The 20,832-nt window shown below is 42.4% G+C and overlaps 1 protein-coding gene across 2 annotated transcripts in view; it reads left to right on the top strand.

Moving 5' to 3' along the window:
• BDH1 (3-hydroxybutyrate dehydrogenase 1) overlaps positions 1-2,754 on the top strand; it is a 33,139-nt gene extending 30,385 nt beyond the window's left edge. For both annotated transcript variants that reach the window (XM_075861743.1, XM_075861742.1), the window contains exon 7: positions 272-2,754. In XM_075861743.1, the coding sequence (XP_075717858.1) occupies positions 272-741 (470 nt within the window). In that variant the 3' untranslated portion in view covers positions 742-2,754. The remainder of the gene's footprint in view (positions 1-271) is intronic.
• Positions 2,755-20,832: the final 18,078 nt, after the last annotated feature.

The following is a 20,832-nucleotide window of genomic DNA, read 5'->3' as shown; positions in this document are numbered from 1 at the left end:
CGGCACTACCTGGGAGGATGGGCTGTGTCGCACTACCTGGGAAGAGGACTGTGTGGCACTTCCTGGGAGGAGGAGCTGTGTGGCACTACCAGGGAGAGTAGAGACATTTTAAGCCCATTTCCACCGTTATGGTATTAGTCGTCGCCTATGAATACCCACAGTCAATACAGTGCAGAGTTCAATTCAGTTTGTCATCTAGTTAATATAAAATAATAAGATTCCATGTTGAAATTCACTATAATATGATTTTTTTGAACATGTATTATTACAGGCCGTGTAGTCAATATAAGCAGTATGTTGGGTCGTATGTCAAACCCTGCTCGTTCTCCTTATTGCATCACCAAGTTTGGGGTAGAAGCTTTCTCTGATTGTTTGCGTTATGAGATGCACCCCCTTGGAGTGAAGGTGAGTGTGGTTGAACCAGGGAATTTCATCGCAGCCACCAGCCTATACAGCCCAGAAAAAATTAAAGCAATTGGCGATAAAATGTGGAAAGATTTGCCAGAAACTGTAAAGAATGATTATGGAAGAAAGTACTTTGATGAGAAAATTGCCAGGATGCATACATATTGTAATAGTGGCTCAACAGACACCTCCCCTGTCATTAATGATGTCACCCATGCCCTCACTGCCCCAAATCCATATACTCGCTATAATCCCATGGATTACTACTGGTGGCTCAGGATGCAAATTATGACACACCTGCCTGGGGCCATATCTGATAAGATTTACATTCATTAGACATTTTCAATGGATATATGGTTAATTGTAATACAATAATGACATCTTGTTAGCAGCCTTTACTACCTCACATCATGTTATCACATAACAGCCAGAATGTTGCATTTTCTAAAATAAGTGGTTTCCCCTTCAGTAGTTTTTAACTAGGAAATTATATCATACCATCTCATGTACTTATTTACTCTACTGGCTTAGGCCCCGTTCACATCAGCGTTCAGGTTACGTTTATCTGTTCCTTTCAACCTTTCCGTCAGATAAATGGAAACTATTGCTTCCGTTTGCATTACTGTTGATTTCAATGGTAATGGCATGTCCACACATTTCTGCAGCAATTTTGTTGAAAGTAACAGACTTTCCGCTGCAGCAAATATGCACCATTTCCTGCGTTTTTGACTGAAGAAAATGGTGCATATTTTCCTGCCTTTTTCAAAAAGCTAGGAAATAGTGACATCTCCTCTAAAAAAAACGCAGCTATTCAGTCCACTTTCCGCATCAGGAATTGACATGCTGTGGTCCGAAAAATACGCGCCGCAGGTCAATTTCTGGTCGGAAATTTTACGCAGCATATGGATGAGATTGGTTAAATCTCACCCACTTTGCTGCTACTTTATTCTGCTGCGTATTTTCCGTTCGCAATTCCGGACTGAAAATATGCATCAATTCCTCTACGTGTGAATAAGCCCTAATGCTTCAGTTTTAGTTTGTTTCCGTTCCGTAAATTTCCGTTTTTTTCACCACTACAATAGTGCTGTCGACTGCACAAGTTTTCCCGTGACAGAAACCGAAACTTTACGGAACGGAAAACTGAATCATTACCATTGAAATCAATGGTAATGCAAACGGAGGCACTCGTTTCCATTCGGCTTTCCGTTCATCTGTTCCTCTGATGGAAAGGTTGAACGGAACAGGAGAACGGAACCTGAACGCTGATGTGAACAGGCCCTTACTAAAAGGCTTTTATTTATTTTTTTAAGTGCCGGTAACGTGGTAACATTCATAGATTTTTTTTGTTAAAATAAATAGCTATTATGATTGTGAGAAAAAAGGCAGATTAAAGTTTTTTGTTATGCCCCTCTCATACAATCTTTTTGAAAGTATAGTATAGGTCCGCAAATTTTCTATTAACTTCCATTAAAAAAAACATATACGTTGTGTCTATGTATCTTAGCTTAAACAATAGTGTAAAGCACTACTATATTGCCTTGTATTGCACAAAACATATGCCAAAATGACATATGTTTGGCCCTTTGAAAGCAATGGGTATGTTTTGACAGATACGGTTTTATGTTTGTTTTACAAAAACATTTTTTCTTTTACAAAATTGTTCAAATAAACATCATGGGAAACGAGCAAACATTTTTTAAATATAATTATTCTCACGTTTATTTTGCAATTCTGCAAACTTTGAAGGACATCTTCCTCATACAGTGGTCTCTAACTTTGCAGGCACCAGCAAGGTTCAGCAAACATTAAAATATATTTATATTGTACATAAGAAAACAAATGTCAGGCCATTTATGTGACTCCTGTTTGCACATATGCTTTCTAATGTTCTGCACAGGGAATATACTTTCCTTTATTTCTGTTTTATTTGGAATTCTGTTATCATTATCATTAAGTGATGGTAGAATTTTAATGGCTGCTATATACACACTATGCATGGCTGCTTATTGGCACAATCTGTATGTACCATACTAATTATTGGATGGGGGTATTTTTAAACCATATTTTTTATGCTTGGTATTCTTATTAATAATACATGTATCCATGCTATGAAAAAACTGCTAATATGTTACAGGATATCTCACATATTTTGTAGCACATGTATTATTGTTTTTTATTGTTGTAGGTTTTGGTACTCCTATTGCCATAGAAAATACAATGTCATATAATTATTAAAATATTAAAGCAGCCAATCATATTGTTTCTTTTATCTGAATACACTAGGGGGCTGTATTACAATGTACTCATTACTTTAAAGCTACTAAACTGATAATAAACCTGAATGTAACTTTGCCACACCACAAACACTTATTATGATTCATGTGTATACTCTCCATAATTTATTTTTTTTATTATTATGTTTTTATTGACGTTTTCCAAGCAGTACAAAAATTTTTTAGTAAGCTAGGACATCAAAAATAAGCATGCAAAAACAGGCAGATACTTGTGACAACATATCAGAGTACCCAGGTAAGGTAACAAAAAATCAAATACATTAACAAAGCATCCTTTACTTGAAGACAACAGAAAACGAAAAAGGTCAACAGCCCACATAGAGCCAATGATAATATTAGGTAATAATGTCTGAGTATTGGCAACAGCATTCAAAAATCAGCTAACAATATGCATGGGGGAACTAAATGCGGCATACACATAGGCAGAGAAATCTCTTGGGACCTACGTGGGGGACAATAGAAGGTGGCATCTTGAGAATAATAGCGCAGCTCACACATCGCTAAGCAAATATCAATCTATCGGGCATGAAAAAAACGGAATATCATCATATATAGGCACAAGCAGGTGAGTTCGTAATAAAATCAGAAACCAGTAAACAGGTAGAGGCATTCACTCCCTTAAAGAGGCTCTGTCACCAGATTTTGCAACCCCTATCTGCTATTGCAGCAGATCGGCGCTGCAATGTAGATTACAGTAACGTTTTTATTTTTTAAAAACAAGCATTTTTGGCCAAGTTATGACCATTTTTGTATTTATGCAAATGAGGCTTGCAAAAGTCCAAGTGGGCGTGTTTAAAGTAAAAGTCCAAGTGGGCGTGTATTATGTGCGTACATCGGGGCGTTTTTACTACTTTTACTAGCTGGGCGTTCTGACGAGAAGTATCATCCACTTCTCTTCAGAACGCCCAGCTTCTGGCAGTGCACAGACACACAGCGTGTTCTCGAGAGATCACGCTGTGACGTCACTCACAGGTCCTGCATCGTGTCGGCCACATCGGCTACAGTTGATTCTGCAGCAGCATCAGCGTTTGTAGGTAAGTCGATGTAGCTACTTACCTGCAAACGCTGATGCTGCTGCAGAATCAACTGTAGCCTCTGGTGCCAATGTGGCCGACACGATGCAGGACCTGTGAGTGACGTCACAGCGTGATCTCTCGAGAACACGCTGTGTGTCTGTGCACTGCCAGAAGCTGGGCGTTCTGAAGAGAAGTGGATGATACTTCTCGTCAGAACGCCCAGCTAGTAAAAGTAGTAAAAACGCCCCGATGTACGCACATAATACACGCCCACTTGGACTTTTACTTTAAACACGCCCACTTGGACTTTCGCAAGCTTCATTTGCATAAATACAAAAATGGTCATAACTTGGCCAAAAATGCTCGTTTTTTAAAAATAAAAACGTTACTGTAATCTACATTGCAGCGTCTATCTGCTGCAATAGCAGATAGGGGTTGCAAAATCTGGTGACAGAGCCTCTTTAAGGTAGGGTCCATATAGGGTTGTCAATGCAGGGAAGTATTCCCTGTTAGATGGGTGAAGTTCCACAGTCCAGGTGTCCTCAGGGGACAGCAATGAAGGAGTGGCAAGATTGTTTATTAAAGAGCACCAGTAAGGCAAGGTTCATTTCTGAACAGAATCCCTGTAGGTCAAAAGTAGTATGGGGGACATACAATTTAAGTAGCAGTTAGGGAAAATGGAGATCCCCTTTAATAGGTAATACCTTTCAACTGTAGCTTTGCAAGTAGAGGCTTGAGATCTGAGCAAAGTTGTAGAATCTGCCTGGGCAAGTTAGGAAAGAGGGACACTGTGCTCCACTGTAAGGTGATAGCATCAGAAGACCAGGCTGCAACCGAGAGTTTGTCTCTGAGTTTAGTATTCTGTAGTCTATAGATGATGTTACAGTGCCTATTAGGGTCTGCTATACTTGTTCTGGGTATGTAGAAATTGTTCTCAATGATAATATTAGGAGGCTCTGTGTTGCTCAGTTTGAGAAAACAAGGCTTTGAGGGTCTCAGATAGGTGGAAGGGGTAGAGTCTGGCAATCCCCTCACCTTGGGACTGTTCCTCTGTAGCCTCGCTACCAAATCATCCATTGCCAGAGTCGGTGATTGTAGGGATTTTGAATAAGTTTGCACAACAACTTTAAGGCACCTACGTCCCTTGTCATAGTGTCATTCACTGAGGTGATTCCAATTTTACCTTTAGCTCCATTGAAAATCCATCATTAAAAAATGACTTTGATGCTCAAGTACATTAGCCCATATGGTGAGGTATATCATGATTGACATATTGAAAGGCTATTGCTAGGCCATTATTAATGTTTTCCTTATGAAATAATTGCAAATCCTGTTTTACAAGAAATCACCATTCCAAATAGTTTTTGAAAATTTTTTATATTGCAGCTATTACACACTATTCATTCTGCCACTTCAGCAATCCAGGGTACATGACATCGCTAGCTATGTAATATTACCATTACAACATTTATATATTTTACTTATATAGCACCAACATGTCCTGCACAGAGGTCCTCACTTACTGTCCCCATTGAGGCTCACAATCTAAATTCCCTATCAGTATGGTTTTGGAAGGAAACCAGTGTACCCAGAGAAAACCCACACAAGCATGGGGAGAACATACAAACTCCATGGAGATGTTGTCTTTTGGTTGGATTTGACCCCAGGACCCCAGCGCTGCAAGGCAATAGTGCCAATCACTGAGCCACCATGCTGTCCAGATGCATACATACTAGGTGTGTATATACTAGATCAGGGGTCTCAAACTCGGCCGGGTAAGTGGGCCGCATATAGAAAAAATGGGAAGTTGACGGGCCGCATTACTTTCAAATTTGATACAATACAAAATTATTGTTAATCAATTAGTTATTTGAACTACTATAACACTATATTACTATAATAATAATAATACTACATTACTATAATAATAGCGCTAGGTTTAAAATTTGAGATATTTCTCCACGTGCTTATTTCAACAATCCAGCTTTCCAGTTTAAGTGTCGCTAAATGCAGTCCGGCGGCTCAGTTAGCACACATGTCAAGATTGGGCAGCCCCTTTTTAGATAGTGCCGCAGTGCCCTCTGTGGATGCTGCCGCAGTGCCCTCTGTGGATAATGCAACACACTCCTAGATAAGGCCACAGTGCCCTCTGTAGATAAGGCCACAGTGCCCTCTGTAGATAATGCCACAGTGCCCTCTGTAGATAAGGCCACAGAGCCCTCTGTAGATAAGGCCACAGTGCCCTCTGTAGATGAGGCCACAGTGCCCTCTGTAGATAAGGCCACAGTGCCCTCTGTAGATAAGGCCACAGTGCCCTCTGTAGATAATGCAACACACCCCTAGATAATGCCAGTGTCCTCTTCAGATACTGTCACACACCCACTTGTAGATAACACCACAGTGCCCTCTATAGAGGCTGCCACAGTGCCCTCTGTAGAGGCTGCCACAGTGCCCTCTGTAGAGGCTGCCACAGTGCCCTCTGTAGAGGCTGCCCCAGTGCCCTCTGTAGAGGCTGCCACAGTGCCCTCTGTAGAGGCTGCCAAAGTGCCCTCTGTAGAGGCTGCCAAAGTGCCCTCTGTAGAGGCTGCCAAAGTGCCCTCTGTGGATAATGCAACACACCCCTAGATAAGGCCACAGTGCCCTCTGTATATAAGGCCACAGTGCCCGCTGTAGATAAGGCCACAGTGCCCTCTGTAGATAAGGCCACAGTGCCCTCTGTAGATAAGGCCACAGTGCCCTCTGTAGATAAGGCCACAGTGCCCTCTGTAGATAATGCAACACACCCCTAGATAATGCCAGTGTCCTCTTCAGATACTGTCACACACCCACTTGTAGATAACGCCACAGTGCCCTCTGTAGAGGCTGCCACAGTGCCCTCTGTAGAGGCTGCCACAGTGCCCTCTGTAGAGGCTGCCACAGTGCCCTCTGTAGAGGCTGCCACAGTGCCCTCTGTAGAGGCTGCCACAGTGCCCTCTGTAGAGGCTGCCACAGTGCCCTCAGTAGAGGCTGCCACAGTGCCCTCAGTAGAGGCTGCCACAGTGCCCTCTGTAGAGGCTGCCACAGTGCCCTCTGTAGAGACTGCCACAGTGCCCTCTGTAGAGGCTGCCACAGTGCCCTCTGTAGAGACTGCCACAGTGCCCTCTGTAGAGGCTGCCCCAGTGCCCTCTGTAGAGGCTGCCCCAGTGCCCTCTGTAGAGGCTGCCCCAGTGCCCTCTGTAGAGGCTGCCCCAGTGCCCTCCGTAGAGGCTGCCCCAGTGCCCTCCGTAGAGGCTGCCCCAGTGCCCTCCGTAGAGGCTGCCCCAGTGCCCTCTGTAGAGGCTGCCCCAGTGCCCTCTGTAGACGCTGCCCCAGTGATGTCAGGGGCTTGCCCAGAGCTGGAGTCCCAGGCAGAGCGCTAGTCGGCTCTTCATGGGACTCCAGCTGTGCTCCCGACATCACTGGGACTCCTGCTCTGGGGAAGCCCCTGACATCATTGTCGATGTATGGACAGCGATGTCAGAGGCTTCCCCAGAGTCCCGGAGCAGAGCCGATAATAGCGCTCTGCCAGGGACTCCGCTCTGGGGAAGACCCTGACACACTGTCCATATATGGGCAGCGATGTCAGGGAATTCCACAGTGTCCCTGAGCAGAGCCGACACCAGCGCTCTGCTCGGGACTCCGGCTCTGGGGAAGCCCCAGACATCGCTGTTCATATGTGGACAGCGATGTCAGGGAATTCCACAGAGTCCAGGAGCAGAGCCGACGCCAGCGCTCTGCTCCGCTCTGGGCAAGACCCTGACACACTGTCCATATATGGGCAGCGATGTCAGGGAATTCCACAGAGTCCTGGAGCAGAGCCGACACCAGCGCTCTGCTCGGGACTCCGGCTCTGGGGAAGCCCCAGACATCGCTGTTCATATGTGGACAGCGATGTCAGGGAATTCCGCAGAGTCCAGGAGCAGAGCCGACACCAGCGCTCTGCTCCGCTCTGGGCAAGACCCTGACACACTGTCCATATATGGGCAGCGATGTCAGGGAATTCCACAGAGTCCCGGAGCAGAGCCGACAACAGCGCTCTGCTCGGGACTCCGGCTCTGGGGAAGCCCCAGACATCGCTGTTCGTATGTGGACAGCGATGTCAGGGAATTCCACAGAGTCCAGGAGCAAAGCCGACACCAGCGCTCTGCTCCGCTCTGGGCAAGACCCTGACACACTGTCCATATATGGGCAGCGATGTCAGGGAATTCCACAGAGTCCTGGAGCAGAGCCGACACCAGCGCTCTGCTCGGGACTCCGGCTCTGGGGAAGCCCCAGACATCGCTGTTCATATGTGGACAGCGATGTCAGGGAATTCCACAGAGTCCAGGAGCAGAGCAGACACCAGCGCTCTGCTCCGCTCTGGGCAAGACCCTGACACACTGTCCATATATGGGCAGCGATGTCAGGGAATTCCACAGAGTCCCGGAGCAGAGCCGACACCAGCGCTCTGCTCGGGACTCCGGCTCTGGGGAAGCCCCAGACATCGCTGTTTATATGTGGACAGCGATGTCAGGGAATTCCAGAGTCTCGGAGCAGAGCCGATACTAGCGGCTCTGTGTTCCGCGGGCCGCAGATGACAGCCCCAGGGGCCGCATGCGGCCCGCGGGCCGCGTGCTTGAGACCACTGTACTAGATGCTCTTTATAGCGTAAGTGACACTAATAAGTTGATAAGAACATCTTTTAATAATTTAATATAGAAATGCAAAACGATGATGAGAAGTTTTATATTCCATTTTTGCCCATGCATTGGTGTAGGGTAGTACAAAATAAATGCCACATAAATGAAGTCTCCAGTTTGTCAGTTGATTATCAATAACATCACTACTTTCGCAGCGGGAATCTAAAGGGACCTGACTTCACTGAACTATCCATTTGCTTCCATCTGTGTTCATTTACTGCTTCACTCACTTAACATAATGTTATCAGATCAATGATCACTCAGTCTCCTTTTATAACCTTGTAAACCGTATGCCTGAGATTTGTAGATATAATGCAGCATACCAGGGATGTCAACCTAAACATTTTTAAAACAAAATACCAGGGCTATATATAATGTCTGAAGATGTGTCATGAAGAGAACTTATAATGTCTGAAGATATATAACAAAGACAACTTTATAATGTCTGAAGATATATAACGAAGACAACTTTTATAAAACGATAGGTTTGATACACCGGCTCAGTAGTAAACTATCCCTGGATATTACTTTGTAATGAAAATCAGTTCTGTGGGGCCTGAAACCTGTATCCTTAGATACATCAGTCCTTCACTCCAAATAATTTCCCCTGTCAGAAAATCTCATCTATGTATGGTAGTATACTTCTAAATAATACAGTAATACAATTACCATAAAATACCACCATACAATGGCCAAATAATATTGCCACATTATGACCAAATATTACCACCACATAGTGTCTGAATAATAACACCATCATAATGTTACTGAATAAAAAACATTGTACAAAGACCCATATTACCACCATACAGTGACCATATACTGTAGTGGTAGATACCAGTTCTACACAGGCGCTCTGCAGATCATATAAGTGAATACAGTACAGCTACTTCCAGTGACTCACAGGTGTTGTTTACTTTTCTTCTCCATCCAGCACACATCTCCTTGATGACTTCTTTTGACTATAACTTATTTTTGGTTCCTCGCTTTTCCAGCACGCTCCCCCACCCTCTGCACAAACTTCCCATCCTGCTGTCCCTTTTACAGTAACAACTTGCTGCCTTCCCCAGTATCTGCTGTGTAGTAAAGTGCCCCCAAATACTGTTCTTCAGAAATATACAGACGGTAATAGTGCCGTAGACAGTAATGTACCCATCTTGTTGTCCTATACAGTAATAGTTCCCCTTTGTGGCATCAACACAGTTATAGTGCCCCAACACAGTAATAGTGCGCCGTGTTGTGCACCCACATAATAATAATGCTTCCTTACTGCCCTTACACAGTAATTACCTCTATTGCCCCTACACAGTAATAATGCCCCCTTACTGCTCCTAAACAGTCATGGTGCCCCCTGTTTATTAGTAAAAGTGTCCCACACACAGTAATACTGCCCCACTAAATAAAAGTGTCAACTTAGCTACCCATACTTAGTAAAAGTGCCCCCTTAGTGCTCTACATATAGTAGAATCGTCCCTTTAGTGCCCCTACCTAGTATCAGTGCCCCCTAAGTAAGCCCCAACACCGTAGAAGTGTCCTTTTAATTCCCCCACATATTAATTGTGCCCCATAAGTAAGACCAAACACAATACTAGTGCCCCTTCCCACATATAGTAATAGTACTCCCTAAGTAAGCCCCAACACAGTAAGGGTGCCCGCAAAAAATAAAATGAGTACCTGACCTTGTTTCCACAATGAAATGAACTCAGGCTAAAGGCCTCTACTCTCCTGAAGTGGCCTACGAGAGCGAATGGCGGGGCAGGGAGCCATCAGCATTCTGCTCCGCCATAGTGTATAACTGGATTCGCGTACTTAGGACATGGATACAGTTTAAATTGTCAGGGGGCCTTTTTGGAATAGGGCTTTGCCAACCAAAAAAAGTGCCAGGGTGTTACCCTAGCTGGATGACAACCTTGCAGCAGACCTCTCACAGCTGTACCACAAGCTAGAAAAAAAAAAGCTAATTTTGAATAAACATAATATTGAAGTCTTTTACTTGATTGATCTCTGATTTTATCACTGTGTATTATTGTGTCTCTTTAGAAAATATGTCCCCCATACTGTAATTCTATGTACCCCAAAATAGTTTTATTTTAAAAATGACTCATTCCGCAAACAACAAGCCCACATACGTCTACACTGACAGAAGGATTAAAACATTATGGCTCTTGGAATGCAACAACATAGAAACAATTATTTTTTCCGTTATATATCCAATTATATTTTTTTAAGTAGTAAGACATAAAAAACTCTAGATATTTGGTATTGCCGTAATCATACCGACCTACAGTTAACTCTTTTAAGGTGCACGATTTACTGGTAAATTTAAACCGCAAAAAAAAAAAATGGTAGAAAGGCTGGAAATTTTCTTTCCTTTCCTCCCAGAAAGAGTTATCAAACGTTAAGCAATAAGCTATATGTACCTCAAGCCCTAATATGGCTATGTCAATGAACAAATAAAAAAGTTATAGCTCTCAGAAAGGGCATGACCACACATGGCGGAATTCCTCCGCAACTGTCCGCATCGATGCCGCACAGAATCTGCGTTGCAGATTCTGCAGCGGATCTGCACAAAATGTGCAGTACATTGATGCGGACTAGCTGCTGCAGACTGCGGGAAAAGTGCTTCCCTTCTCCCTATCAGTGCAGGATAGAGAGAAGGGACAGCACTTTCCCTAGTGAAAGGAAACGATTTTCATACTTACCGGCCGTTGTCTTGGTGACGCGTCCCTCTTTCGGCATCCAGCCCGACCTCCCTGGATGACGCGCCAGTCCATGTGACCGCTGCAGCCTGTGCTTTGCCTGTGATTGGCTGCAGCCGTCACTTACACTGAAACGTCATCCTGGGAGGCCGGACTGGAGACAGACGCAGGGAGTTCTCGGTAAGTATGAACTTATATGTTTTTTTACAGATACATGTATATTGGGATCGGTAGTCACTGTCCCGGGTGCAGAAACAGTTACTGCCGATCGCTTAACTCTTTCAGCACCCTGGACAGTGACTATTTACAGACGTCTCCTAGCAACGCTCCCGTCATTACGGGAGCCCCATTGACTTCCTCAGTCTGGCTGTAGACCTAGAAATACATAGGTCCAGCCAGAATGAAGAAATGTCAAGTTAAAAAAGCAAGACGTATCCGCAGCACACATGACATGTGCATGACAGCTGCGGACTTCATTGCGGAACTTTGAATCTCCATTGAAGTCAATGGAGAAATTCCGCCATGAGTCCGCCACTGCTCCGCAACAGACAGAGCATGCTGCGGACACCAAATTCCGCTCCGCAGCCTATGCTCCGCAGCGGAATTGTACGCATCGTGTAAACGAACACTGCTAATTTAAAGTGAAAGTCAATGGAGAAACGGCTCCGCTGCGGATTAACGCTGCGGAGTGTCCGCAGCGGAATTTAAGTGAAATTCCGCTATGTGTGAACCCGCCCAAACAGGGGATGAAAAAAACTAAAAATATGGCCGCGTCACAAAGACAAAAGACGGGAAGCAATGTTCAAGGTCCTAATAAGCAACAATATGTAAATCGGATACTTCTGTTTAGATAAATTGTATTTTCATCAGCTAAAACAAAGTTTTTATCAGCTTTAGTTTCAAAAGGTATTTATTGGTATAAAAAGTTAGCACCTTCCCGACATTTGACGTATCCATACGCCAAAGTTGGGTAGGGGATGTATGGAACGGGCTCACGGAGTGAACCCGCTCCATACGATGCCGGTGTCAGCTGTTTGTTACAGCCGACACTTCAGAGTAACGAGCGGCATCGCGCTCGGGCGTGATCCCGCTAGTTTAACTCGTTAAATGCTGCGGTCAATAGCGATCGCAGTATTTAAAACGTTAGAAAGAGGGGAGCGACCCCCCTAATAGCTCATCGCGCCCCCCGCAATGCAATCGCGCGGGGGGGGGGGCGATGGTTGCTATGGCTGCCTGGGTGCCTAATGAAGGCCCCCAGGTCCGCCATCTTTGTGCACCTATTAAGCCCTGCCTCTGGCAGGGCTTCATAGATGCCTGTTGGAATCACGATATACTGCAATACATTAGTATTGCAGTATATCGTGCAAGCGATCTAACGATCACTGGTTGAAGTCCCCTAGGGGGACTAATAAAAAAAGTAAAAATGAGTTAAATAAAGTTCTTTGTTTATGTAAAAAAAAAATTTAAAGTAAAAAAAAAACCTTTTCCCATTTTCCCCCTAGAGCATAGTAAATAAATAAAAATAATTGGTATCGCCGTGTCCGTAAAAGTCTGAACTATTACAATATGTCATTATTTAACCCGCACGGTGAACGCCGTAAAAAAAAAAATTGTAAACGCCAGAATCTCTATTTTTTTTTTGGTCACCTCATCTCCCACAAAAAATGATAAAAAGTGATCAAAACGTCGCATGTAGTCCCTATTACTCCCCGGTATGGGGAATGACAGTCTGCTAGGTCGATATTAATGTTTTCTTTTTATTTATTCCTTTTTCTTTGTTGTGATACCATGACGTCTCTCCAACCGCGACTACCTTAACACTTAGGGCGGGTTCACACATGGCGGAATTGCACTTAAATTCCGCTGCGGACACTCCGCAGCGTTAATCCGCAGCGGAGCCGTTTCTACATTGACTTTCACTTTAATTTCGCAGTGTTCGTTTACACGATGCGTACAATTCCGCTGCGGAGCATAGGCTGCGGAGCGGAATTTGGTGTCCGCAGCATGCTCTGTCTGTTGCGGAGCAGTGGCGGACTCATGGCGGAATTTCTCCATTGACTTCAATGGAGATTCAAAGTTCCGCAATGAAGTCCGCAGCTGTCATGCACATGTCATGTGTGCTGCGGATGCGTCTTGCTTTTTTTACTTGACATTTCTTCATTCTGGCTGGACCTATGTATTTCTAGGTCTACAGCCAGACTGAGGAAGTCAATGGGGCTCCCGTAATGACGGGAGCGTTGCTAGGAGACGTCAGTAAATAGTCACTGTCCAGGGTGCTGAAAGAGTTAAGCGATCGGCAGTAACTGTTTCTGCACCCGGGACAGTGACTACCGATCTCAATATACATGTATCTGTAAAAAAAAATGAAGTTCGTACTTACCGAGAACTCCCTGTTTCTGTCTCCAGTCCGGCCTCCCAGGATGACGTTTCAGAGTAAGTGACGGCTGCAGCCAATCACAGGCCAAGCACAGGCTGCAGCGGTCACATGGACTGGAGCGTCATCCAGGGAGGTCGGGCTGGATGCCGAAGGAGGGACGCGTCATAAAGACAACGGCCGGTAAGTATGAATTTCTTTTACTTTCACTAGGGAAAGTGCTGTCCCTTCTCTCTATCCTGCACTGATAGGGAGAAGGGAAGCACTTTTCCCGCAGTCCGCAGCAGCTAGTCCGCATCAATTTTCTGCACATTTTGTGCAGATCCGCAGCCGTAATCCGCAACCCGGATTAGGTGCGGCATTGATGCGGACAGTTGCGGAGGAATTCCGCCATGTGTGGTCATGCCCTTACTCTTTGTGTAGAGATGTTTTTGCTGTTCTGATGACATTGCAATGTTTGTATGCAATATTGTTATCTTGTTTTCTTACAAATATCAATAAAAACTACTGAAATGAAAATGTCGCATGTACACCAATATGGTATTACTAAAAACTACAGGTTATCCCGCAAAAAATAATCCCTCATACTACTTAATCGACTGAAAAATAAAAAAGTTATAGCTCTCGGAATTTGGCGACACAAAATAAATTTTCTTTTTTACACTTAGGTTTTTACTTGTAAAAGTTGTAAAATATAGAAAAAACAATATACAGGGTGGGCCATTTATATGGATACACCTAAATAAAATGGGAATGGTTGGTGATATTAACTTCCTGTTTGTGGCACATTAGTATATGGGAGGGGGGAAACTTTTCAAGCTGGGTGTTAACCATGGCGGCCATTTTGAAGTCGGCCATTTTGTATCCAACTTTAGTTTTTTCAATGGGAAGAGGGTCATGTGACACATCAAACTTATCAAGAATTTCACAAGAAAAACAATGGTGTGCTTGGTTTTAACGTTACTTTATTCTTTCATTAGTTATTTATGTCATTATGGGTGTCAGGTCCGAGCATTCCTAGATGAACAGTTTCCTGGAAAGTGGATTGGTCGTCGTGGGCCAGTTGAATGGCCCCCTAGGTCTCCCGATCTGACCCCCTTAGACTTTTATCTTTGGGGTCATCTTAAGGCAATTGTCTATGCTGTGGAGATACGAAATGTGCAGGAACTGAAACTACGGATACTGGAAGCCTGTGCTAGCATTTCTTCTGCAGTGTTATCAGTATGTGAAGAGTGGGAGAAGAGGGTTGCATTGACAATCCAACACAATGGGCAGCACTTTGAACACATTTTATAAGTGGTCAGAAACTTGTAAATAACTCATGAAAGAATAAAGTAACGTTAAAACCAAGCACACCATTGTTTTTCTTGTGAAATTCTCGATAAGTTTGATGTGTCACATGACCCTCTTCCCATTGAAAAAACTAAAGTTGGATCCAAAATGTCTGACTTCAAAATGGCCGCCATGGTCAACACCCAGCTTGAAAAGTTTCCCCCCTCCCATATACTAATGGGCCACAAACAGGAAGTTAATATCACCAACCATTCCCATTTTATTTAGGTGTATCCATATAAATGGCCCACCCTGTATATTTAGTATCGCCGTAATCATATTGACCCACAGAATAAAGTTAACATGTTGTTTTAATTGCACAGTGAGCAACCTACAAAGCGCAAGGGACATAACGTCCCGGTATAATATGAAAATAACTACCATGGATAGTAAAAAGTATACATCTTTATTATTAAATAACAATTCATGGTATTGTAATAATACATACAACAACAATACTAGATCATATATCAGGAGGAATAGCAGTCAGGTACAGATGACAATATACCATAAGGGAAAACAGGAAAAAACCAAACTCAAAACACGTCCCAATACTAACATGCCATGCACACAAGTATAATATAAATACCAATAGAATATGGAAGAAATATATATATATTAAGTTAAATCTGTGACAGGAATGCTGCCCAATGCAAATATATGCATAGCAAAAATAACCGCTACAAATAAGCAGCGCATATGCAGACCAATTCACAGATATACGTAAAACAGATGAATATGAGAGCAGATATACCTATGGACATGATGGAAGCACGGGACGTGGAGAGATGGCACAGAGACACCTCGACGGGGTTTATATATTAGTAGCAATGTCCGATTCATTGGTGGCACCTGTGGAATGCACGTCCAGGGCGGCGCTCAGTAGCCATGATGCAGACACTGCATCACCAGGAAGCGCCAAAGTGTCCACGTCGTGACGATGCGTCTCATTTGCTGAAACGCACGTCACCATAGTAACGTGAACAACCAGATCTGGCACTCCGGGATGCAGTGCCCACAGCGCATGCGCAAATGAGCGTCTGTGCACATAGAGCGCAGGGACCATCGAGGAATAGGTAAAGCTGTAGTATATATATACACACTGAATAGGATAATACTGCATAGTGGATGGATTACCCAACAAAAATAATAAATAATTTTATATTAATAAATATAAAAAATAAAAGTACTTATACAACAGTACATATATAACATGAAAGTAAAAGCCATACATAGAATAATCAAATAATGAAAAAAATTTAAATCAATAGAACATATGTAGATAGAATATCTAGTCAGTACATAATAGATCAATATTGAAGTTACATATAATGCATAAAACTTAAATAATGAAATAAATAATTAAAATAAATAAATACACAAGATATGAATGTATGCAAAGTGTGACACAAAATAAATATATGAACACAGACGTGAAAAAATATAATATAAGTGCGATAAAAAGTGACCAAAAAGATATGTATGATTCAATAAGACTGAATAAAAATAGACAGAGAAAATAAGTGAAAAAATGTATGTATATATATACATAGAAATAAAATATAAATAATTACTGAAATGCATTAAAGTGCTCTAAAATATACAAACATATGATAACGCCTGAAAAGAGGCGTTAAAGGGGGCCAAAACAAACATATATGTAATGCATACATAAATATGAAAGTAAAAAATATATAATATACAAACAAATAAAAATAAATATAAACATAAAATAAATTAATAGAAAAAATAATAAAATTAATAAAAAATGATTATAAATTTTAGAAAAATAAATAAATAAAATAAAACAAAACAAGCAAAAAATGAAAAATTGTGAATATTGAAAGGTAATAAAAAATAATAATAAACAGTAATAGAAATAAAAGATAATAAGACAAAAAACAAACAAACAAAACACAAAAACAAAAACAAAACCAAAACAGAACAAAAAGCAAAAAACAAAAAGAAAGCACAGCACTAAGCAGCATGTCCAAGAATGATGGTCACTCGCAATCTTCATAAAGAAGGACGTACATCACACAGGATAAACAATAACATCAGAGACACTAGAATATAACAGAAATAGAATTAGAATATTAACAGTACATAAACAATCCCCCAAAACTAAAATTCGCCCTACTTGTAACAATCATAAAAAAGGTTTGAAGCTAGTGGCCTCATTGAGAACAAAAGGTGTAGTGGTATTTAGCAAAGTAATCCACTTCATTTCTTTTTTCAGGAGGGCTTTGCGAATATCCCCACCCCTACAGCCCAAATTAACCCTATCAATGCCCCCAAAATCTTATACCACTAGGGTCACAGGAATGGTGTAGATAGAAATGTCTGGCAATCGGTTGTAGCTGGTCAACATCTTTGGTATTACTTGCTGTACGGATCTTACTAACATGCTCAAGTACACGTGTCTTAAAAGGCCTGCTGGTCATTCACAAGGACATGTTGCAAAATAGATCACGGCCTCCGTTTTACAGGTTATGTTAAACACAATCTTATATTCCCGATCTTTTTTGGAGTCATAAAAAGAGGATGAGCGTGTAATAAATTTGCAGGCAGCACAACTGCCACAATTAAATGATCCCCAGGGTGGACCACGACTACCAAATGCACTCATTTGGGTCTTAGAGATATAGTGACTAGAAGTCAAAAGATCACGCAGATTTTTCGATCGCCTCCAAGTAATAGAAGGATAATTTGACAGGCAAGTGGCTAGATCTAAATCCGTGAGGAGTACGTTCCAATGCTTCTGCATGATTTTACGAATTTCAACCCATTGAGAGTTGAAAGTTGTAATAAATCTAACATGATGATCAAAAATCTCTTTGGACTTGGGTTTACTTACCAGTAATCCCTCACGTGGTGTTTGTTTAGCTCTGAGATACCCACGTCTTATATCCCTCTGATTATATCCACGATCACGAAAACGTGCTGACATATCTGAAGCTTGATATTCAAATTTACTCATGTTAGAGCAGATACGCCGAGCTCTTAAAAATTGGCCTGTTGGAATTGCCCTCTTGACCTTTGGGTAATGGGAGGAAGTAGCATGGAGAAGTGCATGGGTGGACCATGACTACCAAATGGACTCATTTGGGTCTTAGAGATATAGTGACTAGAAGTCAAAAGATCACGCAGATTTTTCGATCGCTTCCAAGTAATAGAAAGATAATTCGACAGGCAAGTGGCTAGATCTAAATCCGTGAGGAGTAATTGCACAGTGAATTCCGTAAAAACGGCGCACAAAAAACCATGGAGGAATCGCTGTTTTTTTCATTTTCTACCCACAAATAACTTTTTCCCGTTTCCTAGTTCATTATATGGCAAAATAAATGGTGCTACGAAAAACTACAACTCGTCCCGCAAAAATCAAGCCCTCATAGGACTATATCGACTGAAAAATTAAGAAGTTATAGCTTTTGGAATGTGCGGAGGAAAAATTGAAAATGAAAATCTGAAAAAGGGCTGCGGCGGGAAGGGGTTAAAGAATAAGCATACAAACATAACAAAAAAAAAAGTAACAGTCCCTAATCAGGGGGATGGAATGAGGTGGAGTTGTTACAAAATGAGGGTAGTGATACAGGGGAAAGGGGATGGGGAGGGACATATGAATAAAAAATAGACAAGAAAATATGACATAAAACCAGAGCCATGTTATTAACATCCACTTGTAGTCACTTAAATCCAGAAAGAACCAAGTATCTCTGTATCAATAAATCACATCACACTTGCATAAAGATATAAGGAAACAAAATATTTACAATGTAATGGTATATTGAAAGTCAGGTGCATGAGAGGAGGAAAGCCATGGGTCCCACACCGTACGATAGAGTTGAAATGAGTCCATCCTTATAGCCTCTAACTTCTGATATATAGCTATACGATTAATTCTGTTAATAACCGCAGAGAAATCAAGACCTACAGTATACCACTGCGAAGCTATGTAAATTCGAGCTGCCAATAATATATATTGGGCAACCTTAAATTTGGAGTTAGGCATCCGGGGAGGGATAGCCCCCAATAAGCACGTGGGTAGTTGTTTTTCGAGACTGTAAACTGACATATGTCGGAGATTAAAGTACAGACTTCTGTCCTGAAGGTTGATACTCGGCGGCAGGACCACCATGTGTAGTACATAGTACCCTCAGAGGTACAGCCTCTACAACAACCGGCAGAGATCGTAGGATAGATGGCGTGGAGGCGCTGGGACATAATATGCCCTATGCAACAATTTCATTGATGTCTCTACCAGTGATACCTGCCAGCTACCCTTACTTATCGTGTCACAGTACTGTCTCCATTGTGCAGGGAAGAATCTGGCACCCATGTCTTCCTCCCATTTCTGCATATATGCTAGTTTAGCATCGGGAGGTGGTGTATTAAGAATACTGTATAACATAGACAATAAACCTATTCGAGAGGGTGAGTAGAGTAATGTTTTTTCTACAGTGGTGTAGGACAAATCTACTTGGGCAGGAACCAACTGTTGCAAAAAAGAGAACAATTGGATGGCCCGGTATTGTTCAGATGTCGGAGGGTTAAAGGTGGCGTTAAAATTAGCGTATGATATCAATAGTCCCTCCCTAACGAAGTCATGAACTCTGTTCAGTTGCTTAGAGGACCACCAGTGAAAATTGGAGCACTACAGACCTGAGGGGAACCCTGGGTTCCCAAATACAGATGTCATCAGGGAGTGACGGGATTGGAGACTATGCTTAAATCTGACCAGGCGCCATAGGAGTAAAGAATGGTATGAGAGGAGAGAAAGATTCTTCAGGGCAGTCGGCAGGCGTGAAACCATCCACATTAGTGCTCCCCAAGAATATGGGGCAAATTGGGCCATTTCCAAGGACACCCAGAGTGGCGCCTTACCAGGGGGAAGATATGTTAACAATAGTTGGGCTATTCTAGCTGCCTTATAATATTTGAGCAGATTGGAGACTGAGAGACCTCCAGATTTCCTATGGAACAACATTATATGTGTCGATATTCTGGGGCGTTTATTGTTGCATATAATTTTAAAAATGTCCTTTTGCAGGGCCTGTAGCTCTCCCTTCTGAAGGGGATGGGAAGGGATCTAAATAAATAAAGCAGTCTGGGAAGGGTAACCATTTTAATGGTGTTAATTCTACCTACCCTGGAAATTGGTAGTTTGGCCCACTTAGCTAGGTCAGCCCTAATGGCCTTAAACAACGGAGGATAGTTACATTTATATAGGGTATCAAGGGTGGGAGTTAGGGATATACAGTGAAGGAAATAAGTATTTGATCCCTTGCTGATTTTGTAAGTTTGCCCACTGTCAAAGTCATGAACAGTCTAGAATTTTTAGGCTAGGTTAATTTTACCAGTGAGAGATAGATTATATAAAAAAAATAACATAGTCAAAATTATATATATTTATTTGCATTGTGCACAGAGAAATAAGTATTTGATCCCCTACCAACCATTAAGAGTTCAGCCTCCTCCAGACCAGTTACACGCTCCAAATCAACTTGGTGCCTGCATTAAAGACAGCTGTCTTACATGGTCACCTGTATAAAAGACTCCTGTCCACAGACTCAATTAATCAGTCTGACTCTAAGGGTATGTTCACACGTAGTCAACAAAAACGTCTGAAAATCCAGAGCTGTTTTCAAGGGAAAACAGACCCTGCTTTTCAGACGTTTTTTTACCAACTCGCATTTTTCGCGGCGTTTTTCACGTCCGTTTTTGGAGCTGTTTTCATTGGAGTCTATGAGAAAACAGCTCCAAAAACGTCCAAAGAAGTGTCCTGCACTTCTTTTGACGAGGCTGTATTTTTACGCGTCGTCGTTTGACAGCTGTCAAACGACGACGCGTAAATAACAGGTCGTCTGCACAGTACGTCGGCATACCCATTCAAATGAATGGGCAGATGTTTGCCGACGTATTGGAGCCGTATTTTCAGACGTAAAACGAGGCATAATACGCCTCGTATACGTCTGAAATTTGGCCGTGTGAACATACCCTTACCTCTACAACATG

The sequence above is a fragment of the Rhinoderma darwinii genome, chromosome 4, assembly GCF_050947455.1.
Source record: "Rhinoderma darwinii isolate aRhiDar2 chromosome 4, aRhiDar2.hap1, whole genome shotgun sequence".
Lineage (NCBI taxonomy): Eukaryota > Metazoa > Chordata > Amphibia > Anura > Rhinodermatidae > Rhinoderma > Rhinoderma darwinii.
This window is presented reverse-complemented; position numbering and strand designations above follow the sequence as displayed.